This window comes from Oncorhynchus gorbuscha, linkage group LG12 (assembly GCF_021184085.1).
Source record: "Oncorhynchus gorbuscha isolate QuinsamMale2020 ecotype Even-year linkage group LG12, OgorEven_v1.0, whole genome shotgun sequence".
Classification (NCBI taxonomy): Eukaryota; Metazoa; Chordata; class Actinopteri; order Salmoniformes; family Salmonidae; genus Oncorhynchus; species Oncorhynchus gorbuscha.
The window spans coordinates 60,759,832-60,777,661 of record NC_060184.1 but is presented as its reverse complement, the minus strand read 5'-3'; the positions used below and the strand labels follow the sequence as shown (position 1 = coordinate 60,777,661).

The window sequence follows — 17,830 nt, the reverse complement described above, 5'->3', positions numbered from 1 at the left end:
ATAAGACTATAAGGCTGGTTCCCAGACTTGTCCTCTACTAGATCATCAGCAGAATCCATCCCCGTCATCTACCATCCTCTGACCAGCTCCCTTCGCTCAAGCCATAAACTGACCCTTTCCATCCAGCATGCAGCTTTCAAAGACTTGGCCTCTATTGGTTGACCTGTCATGGTATATTGCTTGTTTGTTTTCTTGCTCTTGAAGTGCTTTGAGATTCTATGAAAAGCGCTATAGAAATGTAATTTATTGTTATTATTTTTCATTCAAAAATCCACAAAGACAGGGCTGGTTTATGTCGATATGTAATGTTTTTATAAGGGAGAGCCAAGCCAAGCTGTCATAGAGTACATCGTAAATTGAGAAGTGCTATCAGTTGTTAAGTGGATGGAGTAGTAAGGTGTCATGGTGGTTGTTGTGCATGTTACCTGACGGATCATCTTTCTCTGGCCCGGATACTGCAGATTCCACGGAAAGGTTCTCGAACGACTGGGAATGAGACAGATAGACAGAACGGTTCCACAGTGATGAGTAAGGAACCGGATGGTACATGACATTACAGAATGACCATGGCTAGTGAGCATTTTAATTTCCCGTTGTGTTATCGTTAAAAGCTGCAAACTACATCAACACCCTGTCATGCTGTGATTAATCACTTGTAGGTATTTCAGGAGTACCCTCCACTTCAAACAGGAAACAATCTCTCAGCCCCATCATACAGCGTTATGTTGTTGTTTCCTGAGAGCACCACACCCTTTGACCTCTCCATCCTGGGTATCTTTAGACAGTCAATCACCTGCGTTTACTGTAAATACATACATCATGTCCAGACAGACAGTTGTGTATGTATCTTTGTGTGTTTGTCTTACCCTGCTTCTCCGAGTCAGGGGCAGCCCCAACGCTGATCCATTCTCTACATCTCCCATAAGGAAGTCAGACACTCTGAAAGAGGAACACACAACAACAATGAAAGGCATGGAAATAACCCCTAGGCACTGGTCTGGGGTCAGATGTGTTGTGTTTAGAACAATGGTAAGTGTATGGATTGGGGTAGGGCAAATCTCATCCTAGATCGGTAGTTGTGTGGGCAACTTCCCCTGAAGTGTTGGCAACACTTTAAGAGTCAACAACACAAGCAGCCATTATGCAAGGAAACACAGACTGAAGGTTGAGAATATTACATTATCTAGAGATGTAAGACAAGGATACCCTGTACCTATTTAAAAATAGTTTGTTTGTGTCACCATAAAGAGTCAGAAAAACAGAGCTAGTTATTGCAATCGCTATTACAACGTTGTACTTACACATTGCCAAAGGTGAATGCCAATGTGTCGATGGAAGTGTATATCTCTCCGAAAAGCTTCTGCTTGTTCTCCTCGTTCACCTCCTTGAAGTTAACACCTGTCAAAACGGATGAAGCAAGTTAGGCTAAACTGTGAAAACAAATAACTGGGACAACCTATACCTATTCAGAACTGAAGACAAGATGCACTGTAATGTCAAAACATATAACCTACATGAACATGAGACTAATCATTATCCGAATATGTTGCTATACAGGTTGAGAGCCTACATAACATGAAGTAGTGATGAGTGTTGTGAAATAGTCCGTCTCTATCACCATATATCCCCAAAACACTTAATCAAAATAGTTAGGCCTGAAAGGACTAAAACAGTAGAGATTTGACTGAAACAGTACAGATTTGACTGAAAAAGTAGAAATTTGACTGAAACAGTAAAGATTTGACTGAAACAGCAGAGATTTGACTGAAACTGTAGAGATTTGACTGAAACAGTAGAGATTTGACTGAAACAGCAGAGATTTGAGATTTGACTGAAACAGCAGAGATTTGAGATTTGACTGAAACCGTAGAGATTTGACTGAAACAGTAGAGATTTGAAAGAAAAAGCAGAGTTTTGACTGAAACAGTACTGATTTTAATTATAATCTGAAAAGACACACTGTTTCCTGCCTTAAGTCTAAACAAAGTGATGACTGAAAAAGAGAAGGGAAAACACCAATGTAAATAGGTCTATAATCAGTCTCCACAATAAACTTCCTGTCTCACTCGGGAGGAGAGAAAATAAACCAGAATAGGAGCTCAACAGGCAGCACCAGCAGCCCAAGCCACATCTGAAATGGCACCCTATTCACTATATATTGCACTACTTTGGACCAGAGCGGTATGGTAGATCCCTGTGGACCCTGGTAAAAAGTAGTGCACTATAGGAGAATAGGGTTCCATTTGGGTCGCCAGTGACGCCATTCCCTGAGGCCATTCCCCTAGTGTCGATGTTCTCTCCGCCTAACAATAGAGATGTCTGGAGATCAGGAGGGGAGCAGGAGATCAAGAGACTGGTTCAAGGAAAAAGGATTGCAGAAAGCACTTTTTCTTCTTCTTACCAGAAAGTTCTCTGAGTTGTCTTCTTTTACATGAGATATATTAGAATGCTCTATCTAATTAAACGATTGGTTGTCCAGGTTGAAGGTTCTCTAGTTAGTTGAGCACCATGGAGACTTAGTTCCAAACAGTTCAAACAACACTTAGCAGCACAAGAACCACAAACAGTTTCCATTCTAGAATCCTCTTCGTCATACAGGAAATAGGTAAGCAAGCGACAAAGGAACTAGGAGACTCAAAGAGAGAGAGAGACCAGCAGCTCTCTATGCTCTTACAGTGCAGGCTTCCTGTCTCTATAGAACAAGAGGAACTTTACCGTAAAACACACACACAAATGCCAGCCACCACTTACCCACGACCAGGCTTGCCCTCCAGAGGCTGAACCCTTTTTAGCATTCAGTCTGTGTGTATGATGTGGTCCGCAGTCGGGCGGTTGTTGTAGCACCAAACTCCTTCTACCCAAGCTGCTCTCAAGGACTTCTCTCTCTTCTCTGTTGGTCTTCCTGGCTGTATGGTACAACCACTCCTTGACCGTAGAGCCACTCCTTACTCAGTAGGTCCTTCGTGGTTCAGTGGTTCCAAAGGGGGATCTGCCTCTAGTGGTCAAGCTGATCTACAGCCCTTTTAATGCACTAAAGCTTTCTCCAACTGCCACAGGGGAAATGGCCGCACAAGTCTCTTCCTTTATCTCCATTTGTGTCACCTAATAAGGCATTTATTTCCAGGGAATGTCTCCAGTACAGGGTTCAAGCCAATTCCATAAGTTCCAGAAGCTCTTATGAGAGGTAGAACTCTTTCAGACGGGACAGCAGAGTTAGTGGTGCAAGTTAGTTTGGGTCCCGGGAGAGTCTGTCTGTGATCGCAGCTAGCTAGCTACCTCTGCCTAGAACGCTATCGCTGCGTCTCTCTGGCCTTTACGTCCTCTCCTACCCCCTCCTCCCCTCCCCGCAACACAGGACATCCTGAAGCTCACTAGAACACAATGCCAGCACTCGCTCCGGCCAACCACAGTCCAAACGTGGATGTTACATCATCAGGCAAAAACGGCATTGTTTTCACTGGGAAAGCACATGACTGACTCCTGAACGAACACTAATAAATTCCACCTCTGAGCCTACTGCAGGGGGAAGCCTGCTGACAAAACAGATATTGATGGAAGCAAACATACATGACTTAGCCAGGACATAGGAGGAAGGCCATTGGGGGACATGGTGCCATCAGGCCACGGTGCCTTTAGGTCATTGGGGGCCATCGGGCCATAGGGGCCATCATGGTAATGTTGATGCCTCAATGACCCACATGCATAATGTGACTGAGTAATGGTTGAAACATTCCAGCAACATCCCCAAATGACTCAGTTTTCCAGAAATCCTGGTTGGAGGGTTCCGGTTTTCCTGTTTGTACCCTCTTTTTTTCCATTTTTTTTCCACCTTTATTTAACCAGGTAGGCTATTTACAGGTAGGCTATTTACCAGGTAGGCTATTTACAACTGCGACCTGGCCAAGATAAAGCAAAGCAGTGTGACACAAACAACAACACAGAGTTACACATGGAATAAACAAACATACAGTCAAAAATACAATAGGAAAAAAAGTCTATATACAGTGTGTGCAAATGAGGTAAGATACGGGAGGTAAGGAAATAAATAGGCCACAGTGGCGAAATAATTACAATTTAGCAATTAAACACTGGAGTGATAGATGTGCAGAAGATGAATGTGCAAGTAGAGATACTGGAGTGCAAAGGAGCAAAAAATAATAATAACAGTATGGGGATGAGGTAGTTGGATGGGCTATTTACAGATGGGCTATGTACAGGTGCAGTGATCTGTGAGCTGCTCTGACAGCTGGTACTTAAAGTTAGTGAGGGAGATATGATTCTCCAGCTTCGGTGATTTTTGCAATTTGTTCCAGTCATTGGCAGCAGAGAACTGGAAGGAAAGGAGGCCAAAGGAGGAATTGGCTTTGGGCGTGACCAGTGAAATAAATATACCTGCTGGAGCGTGTGCTACGGGTGGGTGCTGCTATTGTGACCAGTGAGCTGAGATAAGGTGGGGCTTTACCTAGCAAAGACTTATAGATGACCTGGAGCCAGTGGGTTTGGTGACGAATATGAAGCGAGGGCCAGCCAACGAGAGTATACAGGTCCCAGTGGTGGGTAGTATATGGGGCTTTGGTGACAAAACGGATGGCACTGTGATAGACTGCATCCAATTTGCTGAGTAGAGTGTTGGAGGCTATTTTGTAAATGACATCGCCGAAATCAAGGATTAGTAGGATAGTCAGTTTTGCGAGGGTATGTTTGGCAGCATGAGTGAAGGAGGCTTTGTTGCGAAATAGGAAGCCGTTTCTAGATTTCATTTTGGATTGGAGATGCTTAATGTGAGTCTGGAAGGAGAGTTTAAAGTCTAACCAGACACCTAGGTATTTGTAGATGTCCACATATGCTAAGCCAGAACCGTCCAGAGTAGTGATGCTGGACGGGCGGGCAGGTGCTGGTAGAGATCGGTTGAAGAGCATGCATTTAGTTTCACTTGCATTTTAGAGCAGTTGGGGGGCACGGAAGGAGAGTTGTATGGCACTGAAGCTCATCTGGAGGTTAGTTAACACAGTGTCTAAAGAAGGGCCAGAGGTATACAGAATGGTGTCGTCTGTGTAGAGGTGGATCAGAGAATCACCAGCAGCAAAAGCGACGTCATTGATGTATACAGAGAAAAGAGTCGGCCTGAGAATTGAACCCTGTGGCACCCCCATAGAAACTGCCAGAGGTCCGGACAACAGGCCTTTCCGATTTGACACACTGAACTCTGTCTGAGAAGTAGTTGGTGAACCAGGCGAGGCATTCTGGGATTCTTGATTCTGGGATCCTACATTTTGGGAAAGTTACTGGAACTTTGCAACCATACACTGTACCAATGTAGGGAGGGGAAACAACCACATCTCTTCATTCAGGAAATGACAGGTGTCTTGGTGTTCATCACATATCATTTTGGTGTCCTTCTCAGATACCTTGGCTTAGCTAATTGGGTGATACACCACCTACAGAAAAAGTATTTTAATTTGCTCATTGTATAAAGATCTTTGTAAGACTATGTGTAGGATATCTTGCTTATCTTGAGATAGATAGATACCCTTTCTCCCCCTCTCTCTTTCCTCCTGGTGTGTGTCTCCTCTCCCTGGACAGAGACCAGTGTTGTGAAAGTCATAGCCCCACTATGAGAGCATGAATTAGGCCAGGCATGAGCGAATGGGGCCTGTTCCTGATCCACTGAGCCAGTATGGGCGGGCAGAGACATGCACACAAAACACACACACACACCCACCTATGCACCGACGCACACACACACACACACACACACACACACACACACACACACACACACACACACACACACACACACACACACACACACACACACACACACACACACACACACACACACACACACACACACACACACACACACACACACACACACACACACACACACACACACACAGACAGAGAGACAGAGAGATACATACCCCTGTTATCTCCCCCTAGGCACAGGGTATTCCACTTTCTCTTATTTGCCTGAATATTCCACTTTCTCTTATTTGAATATACCTGAATTGATTACTCCAGTTTCACATTACCTGGGGACCAGGCCAGGTGTGTGTGTGTGAGTGTGTGTGAAGTGACTAATGTTGGCAAAGAAGGAAGGATGCCAATGAGTATGTGTATAGCCTGGTGAGCCTCATTGTGTGAGGGTCTAGTACAGAGGACACATATTCTGGCCCTCTAGTGGTGATAAATGTTATTAGGGTGAGGTTTGGAATTAAGAATGAAGGAACAACAGGTTAGTTTTTTGGAAGTGTACTGGGGCTTGTACCTTAAGCACATGGCATTTTGATTCAGCAGTGATACTGCTGTTCTGTTCCTATATACACAAAGCACTGTTAATATTAAACTGCTCCCAAGAGAAAGCCCCACAGCCTTGAAACCAGATTAGCCATTAGTAGCATCACATGACTATTGGCTAGCTAGCCACAGCAGACTCTATGTGAAGTCTTTCCAACTGTCACAGTAGAGCATGCAGATCGACAGCAGCCAGCACTAACGCTCACTCTGTCTCTGTCTCTGTCTCTGTCCAAGCCGCCATACAATAGCTTCCTTCAGTTCTGCTTGAAATGCACCCAGGCTGCATACCGTAGTGTAAGCCAACACTTGGAATCGACTTTGGTTCAATCACTTTTTATTCATTTGGTAGAATGCATTTAGAGTGGAAGGAAGGATAGGTATTTACATCACTACCACACACACACAAACACCTCCCCAGCTTTTGTTCCAGGTCAGTGTGTCACCGTACTTCGCTAACATAGAGCATTGCCAAAACTATGCTGTCAAACCAGGGCCAGGCTGCTATGCAATTCCAATTGAGCAGAGGTATACTCCACTCAGAGATTCTTGTGCGCGGGCCAAGTGAAGAATTGCCCTCCATGGCTGATCATAATCTCGGGGAGAGGAGATAAATGGGATTCCTGAGCCCTATTCCCTCAGGACAGCAACACAAAGCACAAAGACTTCAGTCTTTGAGTCAAACACACTCCTCTCCCTCCTACCACTGGATTCAATAGGAATTCAAATTTAAACATTCAAATAATACATGGTCTGTATTTTACAGTCAGGGGTTTGAATACATACTGTGTGTGTTATTTGAGCGAAGTTCTGATATTTAGAGTGAATTCATCTTCAAAGGTTTGCTACAAATACATCTTCGAGTTTTGCTAAACAGACAAACATGCTGGCCCTGTAATGCTGAAGCACAAACCTTCTTCCAGACCTAATCCAGCCAAATGAGGCCTGGAGGAGGTACAGTACGGGGGAGGTACAGTAGGGAGGCAAGGACTGTGAGCAATTAGGGCGGGAGACAGGGAGGCAAGGAGTCAGGGAGGCAGAAAGACAAGGAGGCAGGGAGACAGGAAGACAAGGAGGCAGGGAGACAGGAAGACAAGGAGGCAGGGAGACAGGAAGACAAGAAGTCAGCGAGACAGGGAGGCAAGGACTGTGAGCCATTAGGGCGGGAGACAGGGAGGCAAGGAGTCAGGGAGGCAGGAAGACAAGGAGGCAGGGCGATAGGGAGGCAAGGAGTCAGGGAGGCAGGAAGACAAGGAGGCAGGAAGACAAGGAGGCAGGGAGACAGGAAGACAAGGAGGCAGGAATACAAGGAGGCAGGGAGACAGGGAGGCAGGAAGACAAGGAGGCAGGGAGACAGGGAGACAAGGAGGCAGGAAGACAAGGAGGCAGGGAGACAGGGAGGCAAGGAGTCAGGGAGGCAGGAAGACAAGGAGGCAGGGAGACAGGAAGAAAAGGAGTCAGGGAGGCAGGAAGACAAGGAGGCAGGGAGAGAGGAAGACAAGGAGTCAGGGAGGCAGGAAGACAAGGAGGCAGGGAGACAGGAAGACAAGGAGGCAGAAAGACAAGGAGGCAGGGAGACAGGAAGGCAAGGAGTCAGGGAGGCAGGAAGACAAGGAGGCAGGGAGACAGGAAGACAAGGAGGCAGGGAGACAGGAAGACAAGGAATCAGGGAGACAGGGTGGCAGGGAGACAGGAAGACAAGGAATCAGGGAGACAGGGTGGCAGGGAGACAGAGAGGCAGGGAGACAAGGAGGCAGGAAGACAGGGAGGCAAGAGGAAAATGAGTCAGGGAGACAGGGTGGCAGGGAGAGAAGGAGACAGAGAGACAGAGAGTCGGGGTGTGTTTGAGACATGTCTCTATGCTCTAGGGAGTGCTGCTCACCTTTGACCTGTGCGATGACGGTGCCTGCAGCACTGAGGATGTCCACAGAGTTGAGGGTCTGGTGTTTGCTGATGACGGCCTTCAACACGCGCAGCAGCTCCCCCAGACGCTCATGGACTACCTGGTGAAGACAGTCTTGGTGCTCTGGAGGACAAACAGACACAAAGACAAGACTGTTAGAGAACCATCTCAGTAACACAATGGCTGCAGTGTTTGTTCATATTCATATACTGTATAAGGCACATTTTATCTGGAGGGAAAAGACACAAAGACACAACTGTAAAGAGAACCATCTCTTCAACATGTAAATCAGTCCCACTCAGAACAGCCTCAATTCGTCGGGGCATGGACTCTACAAGGTGTCGAAAGCGTTCCACAGGGACGCTGGCCCATGTTGACTCCGATGCTTCCCACAGTTGTGTCAAGTTGGCTGGATGTCCTTTGGATGTTGGACCATTCTTGATGCGTGTGGGCATCTGTTCGGCATGAGAAACCCAGCAACATTGCCTTTCTTGACACAAATTGGTGTGCCTGGCACCTACTACCATATCCTGTTCAAAGGCACTTCAATCTTTGGTCTTGCCCATTCACCCTGTGAATGGCACACATACACAATCCATGTGTCAATTGTCTCAAGGCTTAAAAATACACTGATTCAAGTGGATTTAACGGGTTCAATCAATAAGGGATCATAGCTTTCACCTGGATTCACCTGGTCAGTCTGTCATGGAGAAAGCAGGTGTTCTTAATGTTTACAACGTATGATAAGGACTTCTGAGTTACACGTGTCAATATAAAGAGACCCCAGTCAAGCAATTCCACCTCGGTGTTAATTCACATTAGTCAGACATGTGGGTCTAACACTAGGTGTTAACCATTGAGAGAAAGAGGCCTTAGCAGACTCAGGTGTGACGGTAAATGTGACTACCTGATAACTAAATGCATAACTAAACATGACCTGTAGTGGTCTTCCTGTAGTTAGTGTAGTATTTATGTGTAGTGTTGACACATCCATAATAAAACAGACCATTACTAATGTGTCAGTAACTACAGTGCTGCCTGGCTCTACAGATGGTAACAGCAGGAGCACTTTGGTATTCAACCAGCCTGTTCATGTATACACCACATAGTTAGAGGGTGAGCTCATCAGAAAGCAGCTGAATGGGAGGACAGAAAGGACTAATCTAACAGTCTCCAGATGCTTTTACGACTCCCTTGAATCTGTGATCCACCACCGCAGGCGAGTGAGTGTGGCAATGCCACCACTGACACAGCCTCGCAGTATCCACCGAGGACTGTTTGTCCCAGAGCCCAGTGAAACTGAGAGCCACAGAGAGGGTCAGAGTCAAAACACACACACACACACACTCGCAGCCCTGTCAAAGCCACATTTGTGCTGACGGTCGCCCCTGGATTACCCCGCGTATGGAAAAGGGGATCAGGGAGACTTTAGCCGTCTCCCCTTTTTTCTTTTATTCATTCCCCCTCTTTTTTTGGAGCGGGACAAAAAGGGCCGGCGGTGGAACTAATGTTTCTGGGTGGATGTGGCTGCCATCGCCATGACAATGCCAGCTGTCCTCCAACCAGGAAATACAGCCAGCTGACCAGTAGGTGACTGTCGGACTGCTTCATATGGACCAACAGTAAATGTCAACAAGCGACTGCTTCATAATAGAACCACAGGGAACAAGTTACTGTAACAACCACTAGCTACATCTAACAGCATGACGTGACGACTTTATAAGGACTACCAGTCACAAGTCAACAACATCCACTAGCCCAACAAGTGACCTCGTAATTAAGTCAAAACAACAAGTGAACCAACCCCAGATCAATGTTCTTTATTGGATGATGTCAATAAACATCAGACCGAATACGAGAGAGAACAGAACCCTTCATTGGCTCAACAGTAACAGATTCAACAGATTCTACAAAACCAACTGATTGTATATTGTAAAACTCCCGGCAGCATCTCTGCTCTGCCAACAGTCTCTCTACAGGATGTCTGGAGTCTTCCCCAGCTCCATGGTAACCATACCTAGTTTCATGGCAACCGCCTCCATCCATCTTCTTTGGATGTCAAACCACAGCTACTTCCTGTGTCTGGAGAACCTGGTGCTTTCTCTTAATTTTGTTTCAGCCTGGCTCCTGCTATGTTTCAGCCCTGCCATGTTTCAGCCTGGCTTCTGCTGTTTCAGCCCTGCCATGTTTCAGCCTGGCTTCTGCTGTTTCAGCCCTGCCATGTTTCAGTCTGGCTTCTGCTGTTTCAGCCCTGCCATGTTTCAGCCTGGCTTCTGCTGTTTCAGCCCTGCCATGTTTCAGCCTGGCTTCTGCTGTTTCAGCCCTGCCATGTTTCAGTCTGGCTTCTGCTGTTTCAGCCCTGCCATATTTCAGTCTGGCTTCTGCTGTTTCAGCCCTGCCATGTTTCAGCCTGGCTTCTGCTGTTTCAGCCCTGCCATGTTTCAGCCTGGCTTCTGCTGTTTCAGCCCTGCCATGTTTCAGTCTGGCTTCTGCTGTTTCAGCCCTGCCATGTTTCAGTCTGGCTTCTGCTGTTTCAGCCCTGCCATGTTTCAGCCCTGCCATGTTTCAGCCCTGCCATGTTTCAGCCTGGCTTCTGCTGTTTCAGCCCTGCCATGTTTCAGCCTGGCTTCTGCTGTTTCAGCCCTGCCATGTTTCAGTCTGGCTTCTGCTGTTTCAGCCCTGCCATGTTTCAGTCTGGCTTCTGCTGTTTCAGCCCTGCCATGTTTCAGCCCTGCCATGTTTCAGCCCTGCCATGTTTCAGCCTGGCTTCTGCTGTTTCAGCCCTGCCATGTTTCAGCCTGGCTTCTGCCATGCTTCAGCCTGGTTCTTGCCATGTTTCAGCCTGACTTCTGCAATGTTTCAGCCTGGCTCCTGACATTTTTTTTCCTGGCTCCTGCCATGTTTTAGCCTGATTTCAGCCTGGCTTCTGCCATGTTTTAGCCTGATTTCAGCCTGGCTTCTGCCATGTTTTGGGCTCCCGAGTGGCACAGAGGCCTAAGACACTGCATCTCAGTACTAGAGCTGTCACTACAGACCCTGGTTCGTTTCCAGGCTGTATCACAACCCGGCCGTGATTGGGAATATCATAGGATGGCGCACAATTGGCCCGGTGTCTTCCGGATTAGGGTTTGGCTGGGGTTAACCATCATTGTAAATAAGAATTTGTTCTGAACTGACTTTGCCTTGTTAAATAAAGATTAAATAAAATAAATGTTTGAGCCTGGCTCCTGCAAGGAAGAGCCTCGCAGTGTGCCTCTGGCCCCCATAATGCACAACACTGAGCCCCATTATCCAGCAGGCTGGAACTGCATTAGGGAGTGGATGTAAGGTGGGGGTACTTCCTAAACAGGCCTACTTTATCTCTGTCTATGGAGATTATGATGTTGTTCTGTGTGTCTACAGGTTTAACAAAGACTATTTGGTCTGATGGGTATGTTGGGACAAGATCATAATGAAACAAGAATGTAATGCAAAAAGAATGTAGCTGAGTGATTCATAAAATCCCAACTTCCTACTCTGTTGTGGTGTTCCCCTCGAAGGAGCACATTCAGCAGAGTGCAGCTGCTCACCACAGGCTACCTGTCTGTCTGTCTGTCTGTCTGTCTCTCTCTCTCTCTCTCTCTCTCTCTCTCTCTCTCTCTCTCTCTCTCTCTCTCTCTCTCTCTCTCTCTCTCTCTCTCTCTCTCTCTCTCCCACTCTATCACTTTTTTGTCTCCCGCTCCTCTCTATCTCTCTCTCTTTCTGTCTGTGTTATTTTGCTTCACAGACCTGCAGTACCATCTTTCCCAAGCTAGTGTGTGATTGGGTCCTCACCCATTAGATTGGAAAAGACTGAAAACCCAGCAAACACACAATGATCAGGTGTGTCCAATGATTTATATATATACTACATGACTGACTGAACTACCATTGTAAGAAAAATATTTTGGAAGCTATATCAATGCATTCAACAATGTCTACGTCTTTGAATTTGGCACGTTTATTATATCACACACACCTTAATGTATACTTTTAAATTATACAATATGAGCTAAATGTACAAAAAAAGAGGAAAAAAACATTTTCCTTAAAGTCTTTTTTGTTGTTGTAAATGTTACTGTCCCCACTACAACAACACAACACTTAAATACATTTCATTTAATACATTTAACATTCCTTTGAAGGACTGCTTCTTCTGGGGAAGTGCCAATATGGCTAACCAGTAGCTTCAAAGCCTCTCATTTGCCAATAAATAGCATCAGCAATCAGGGGTTTATATACTGTACATCATTGGGTGGGTCAGGGTTGCCAGCCGCCCCAAACCTCCAGGTCTTTATTGGCAAGGGGTTAGATTAGACCCCTATTTAAAGACAATGCACTTTGAATGACAATGCCCACACAGTGGCCTGAACCGTCTGTCAACACATACAGTACTTTATGGCCCATTCACATAGACACAGAGTAACAGAATCCTCCAAGGTCTGGAGGTGGTGCAGATTAAAAAGCCTGAATGAGACAGAGGCTCTTCCTTCTGCAGGTGCAGGATGGCCGGCGCCTCATAATGGCTGTTGCTTGGTCTTTACGTCCAGGCCATCCTGTGTGGAGCTACTAGAAGGACATTGTGTTTAGTCCACTGGCCCAGCAGGACACAGGATGATGTACAGAGGCTGATGGTTTAACCCTGTGCTTCCCTGTTAGAGAGGAGCACAATGGGACAGAACCCTGTTCCCACCAGGGACCCCAAGCCCTGGCAGGGACCTCCAGCTATCCACACGTCTCCCCAGCATAGGGGGTGTAGACCCCTGTCTGTTGCAGCCACATGCCTGGGAGACTTATTTCACAATGGATGAGAGGGACAGTGTCACCATGAAAACCACCCTCACTCAGAGTACTGGGAACTGGAAGAGCCGCTTTGTTTTACTTACTGTGCAAAAGTTTTAGAGCAAAACAATTATGAGATTTGGTAAAAGGAAAAACAAATTAATAGTATGCTAGCTGCCAGGAAAGGAGCATTTTTTTCACAATGCAGGAAAACCATCAGTTTGCTGAGAAGAGTCTGTTTGAGTGGGAAAAGCTTTCCTTTTGTCTCAGAGGCCATTTGCAAACAGTGGGGCCTGTCTGCTTGAGGGCCTGCCTGCCACATGAAGCATTTTTTGGAACAATAAATCACAACGCCAGGCTTTTCACTTTTCACAGGAGGAAAGAGGGAGAGGAGAAGGAGGGGTGCTGGGGTAAGGAGGGAGGGAGGGTCGGGCGGGAGGAAGCGAGGTTGTTTGGTCGGTGGTGGTACCCTCCCCTGGGTTTTGTCCCAAACATGCCCCTTTAAACCCACATCCAAGCTTAGCCAGGTTATGGGAGAACAGAGAGAGACATTCCCGGGAACGCTCTGTTGGGAATAGAAGCTATAGGGATCAGTCTCCCATTCCAATGAAGAGGCCAAGGGAGCGAGAGGAGAGGGCTTGCCAGAACCACATCGCCACATTTTTACTTCATTAGCGTCATGGAAACCACTGCATTCCAGCCTGGCTGTGTCTCTTGTTAGGAAGTGGGGCGAGCGCAAGGGGTGAGGGGGGGATCCATAATAAAAACATTGTTGGATCATTCACCATCGAGATGACACCTCAATACGAAAACATTCAAAGCCCCTCCGACTCTATAGGCAGCTATCTAATGAGTTAGGCATTCAAATAGGCATTTCTTTCGCCAACAGAGGTCATGTCGCTCAAAAGGCCTGAGTGATCCTATGTATGGATCTACCATGCACTAGGCTCCACATAACAGATTCCTCAATATAATGGTGACGCAACTGAAATAGTTGCTTCTCATAGACCAGGGACACCCTAGTCTTTTGAAAAAATAAAAACTATCTAATTTAATATGTTAAAATGTCCCACTCTCTTATCCAATGTATTTATTTTTTCACCTTTATTTAACCAGGTAGACAAGTTGAGAACAAGTTCTCATTTACAATTGCGACCTGGCCAAGATAAAGCCAAGATAAAGCCAAGATAAAGCAAAGCAGTTCGACAGATACAACAACACACATGGAGTAAAACAAACGTACAGTCAATAATACAGTAGAAAAATAAGTCTATGGGAGCAAATGAGATGAGCAAATGAGGTGAGATAAGGGAGGTAAAGGACAAAAAAAAGATTTTAAAAAGGCCATGGTGGTGAAGTAAACACAATATAGCAAGTATGTGTCTGGAAAAAATGTGATGTCTTAATGCTTTCGAAAAAAAATACTATTTGTTCATGGAGTGACAGAAGGAAATATTTTCAGCAACAAAAAAAAAACAGATTTTCATGATCCTTAGCACGAATGTCATCATGTCATGATCCTCTCTTGTAACACCTAACTGTCAATGGCCTCTAATGGTTGGATCCATCCGATATGACTTGGCAAAATTCCTTTTCCTGTGACTCTAGATATGCTCAGTCATGCATGATGAAAATCATGGGAGCAACGTATTATTTATGCTTCAAAACATTTGAGAAGACAGAGGAGCTTCACGGTACAAAGCAAGTGTGAAATCACTAAACATGTCACAACTGGGTTCAGGGGGGGGCCCGATTAAACACAAGGAGCTCATAGGCTAACATAGCTTTGGGGAGAGTTAGCACTATCTGGGCTAAATTACGGTGCTGGGTCTGGACACCCCATGTTAGCCATGACTAACGTCAATCACACGACCAATCTCAGTGTGGCCCATTGAGTCAACCTACAGCAGGACATTCTTGTGACTTCCCCCCTCAAATAATCACCTAGGGCTTTGGTAGGATGGCTTTGGTAGGATGGCTTTGGTAGGAGAGCTTATGTAGGAGGGCTTAGGTAGGAGGGTTGTCAAAGAAGTGCATTACCGTAATCAGTTATAGTCTACTGACAGTAGGCCTTGAGAGCTTTAGAGGACTGATCGATGCATGACTTATCATCTCCATTTTTCAAGATGGCGTCATCCCAATACTTTCGAGTGATTCTCACAGAAAGAAACAACAGCATAATTTACACTTACATTATAAAATGTCTGCTAAACGTTATATGTTAGACCCACACCGAAGTGTAGCTGAGCTCATTGCCAAAAGCTGCTAAAAACTCATGGTGATTTAAAAGCCAAGGCTCGCTGTGTAGGACGTTCCACGGCAGTAACTCCGTGAACGTTAACTAACAGGCAGGCTCCTCCTAATAAACAAAATCAACTATTGTGTCCAAACTTTAAAGGGCAGAAAATAACAGGCCTGCTTAACTTTTAACAGACACTGTAAGCCTTTTATAAGAGGCACCCCAGCAGGTGGACCAGTCCAGCGGCCAGAGTAGTGTGAGGCAGACAAATGCTGGTTTCAAATAGTATTTGTTAATTATCTGCACTCAACTGAGCTTGCCTGGCGCTATCAAACCAACGGAATAATTCCAAAATATGACATTAGCATTGCGAAAATCCAAACCATCAATGTATACACTTAAAAGTTGGTTTAGAGACCATATTTAACACCAAGGAAACGTTTTACGATGAAATTGTCCCCAACTCTCAACTGGTCATTGTGTCTCCTAAATTAGGAAGGCACATTCCCTCACATGACGAGGAAATGCCCAGCAGTGAAATGCTTCTGGGACACAGTTACAAAGTTACAAAGTGCATGAATGTAAATACTCAATCCTTTCCATCTACTATATTACTTAGAAACGATCAGAAACGATTACTGCAGGCAGGCAGCACTGCAATCACCTCACTCTTTCCCAATTTGCCAGTGGATACAGTTATAACATTAGAATTATTGACAGTGAGAATGAATGGCGCTAGTCAAGGAACAATTGAGGCCTGGAGAACACATTTGACTCTGTAAAGAATAAACACAAACACATAAACAATCTATAAAGCACAACCATACAAAAAAGGATATACTGTATATACTGTACAGTAAAAAGTTTGGACACATATTCATTCAAGGGTTTTTCTATATTTTTACTATTTTCTACATTGTAGAATATAGTGAAGACATCAAAACTATGAAACAACACATATGGAATCATGTATTAACCAAAATAAGGTTAACAAATCTAAATATATTTTATATTTGAAATCTTAGTAGCCACCCTTTTCCTTGATGACAGCTTTGTACACTCTTGGCATTCTCTCAACCAGCTTCATGAAGTAGTCACCTGGAATGCATACCAATTAACAGGTGTGCTTTGCTAAAAGTTAATTTGTGGAATTTCTTTCCTTATTTTGATGTGTTTGACCCAATCAGTTGCATTGTGACAAGGTAGGTTTGGTACACAAAAGATAACCCTATTTGGTAAAAGACCAAGTCCATATTATGGCAAGAACAGCTCAAATAAACAAAGAGAAATGACAGTCCATCATTACTTTAAGACATGAAGGTCAGGCAATAAGAACTTTGAAAGTTTATTCAAGTGCATGCGCAGAAACCATCAAGCGCTATGATGAAACTCATGAGGACCGCCACAGGAAAGGAAGACCCATAGTTACCACTGCTGCAGAGGATATGTTCATTATCAGCCTCAGCAATTGCAGCCCAAATAAATGCTTCACAGAGTTCAAGTAACAGACACATCTCAACATCAAGTGTTCAGATGGGACGGCGTGAATCAGGCCTTCATGGTCGAATTGCTGCAATGAAACCACTACTAAAGGACACCAATAATAAGAAGAGACTTGCTTGGACCAAGAAACACGAGCAATGGACATTAGACCAGTGGAAATGTGTCCTTTGGTCTGATGAGTCCAAATTTGAGATTTTTGGTTCCAACTGCTATGTATTTGTGAGAAGCAGAATAGGTGAACGGATGATCTCTGCATGTGTGGTTCCCACCGTGAAGCATGGAGGGGAGGTGTGATGGTGTGGGGGTTTGCTTGTGACACTGTCTGTGATTTAGTTAGAATTCAAGGTACACTCAACCCAATTGAGGTGGTTAGGGATGAGTTGTTCCACAGGGTGAAGGAAAAGCAGACAACAAGTGTTCAGCATATGTGGGAACTCCTTCAAGACTGTTGGAAAAGCATTCCAGGTGAAGCTGGTTGAGAGAATGCAAAGAGTGTGCAAAGCTGTCATCAAGGCAAAGGATGGCTACTTAGAAGAATCTAAAATCTAAAATATATTCACGTTTTTGGTTACTAGTATTACATGATTCCATATGTGTTATTTCATAGTTGTGATGTCCTCACTATTATTATACAATGTAGAAAATAGTAAACAAAATAAAGAAAAACCCTTGAATGAGTAGGTGTGTCCAAACTTTTGACTGGTAATGCATATATATTCAGTATATGTACCTACTGTTATGCAGGTGAATGAGGACCCAAAAGCGACTTAACGAAAACAGAGTTTTTATTCCAGTTCTAGACAAAAGTGATAATCCTGGATATTATTAAGGTGAAAACAAAACAGGAAAACAGAATTCCACTCGTCAGTAGAGAGGACTGACTGGAGACTCGACCACAGACTGCAGGTTGCTTCGGGAAGGCACCGGCCGTAGCAGACCTTGAGACCTGCTCACACGCAGCATCTGAAGAAGGTAAAACACGACAGGGCGAGACAGGACACAGAATAGCGAACATCATACAAGGATCTGACAAGGACAGAAGCGGAAAACAAGGGGAGAAATAGGGGCTCTAATCAGAGGGCAAAATA

At 45.1% G+C, this 17,830-nt stretch overlaps 1 protein-coding gene across 5 annotated transcripts in view; it reads right to left on the bottom strand.

Annotated features, from left to right (window-relative positions):
- Window positions 1-17,830, bottom strand: part of arhgap29a (Rho GTPase activating protein 29a) — a 71,440-nt gene that overhangs the window by 30,436 nt on the left and 23,174 nt on the right. For 3 of the 5 annotated variants that reach the window (XM_046292512.1, XM_046292513.1, XM_046292514.1), the window contains 4 exons: window positions 8,180-8,323; window positions 1,302-1,398; window positions 867-939; window positions 426-486 (listed from right to left, as the gene is read on the bottom strand). In XM_046292512.1, coding sequence (XP_046148468.1) covers window positions 426-486; window positions 867-939; window positions 1,302-1,398; window positions 8,180-8,323 — 375 coding nt within the window. Of the gene's footprint in view, window positions 1-425; window positions 487-866; window positions 940-1,301; window positions 1,399-2,401; window positions 2,542-2,751; window positions 3,286-8,179; window positions 8,324-17,830 lie in introns of those variants that run through there. The other 2 variants (XM_046292515.1, XM_046292517.1) reach the window with 2 other exon arrangements.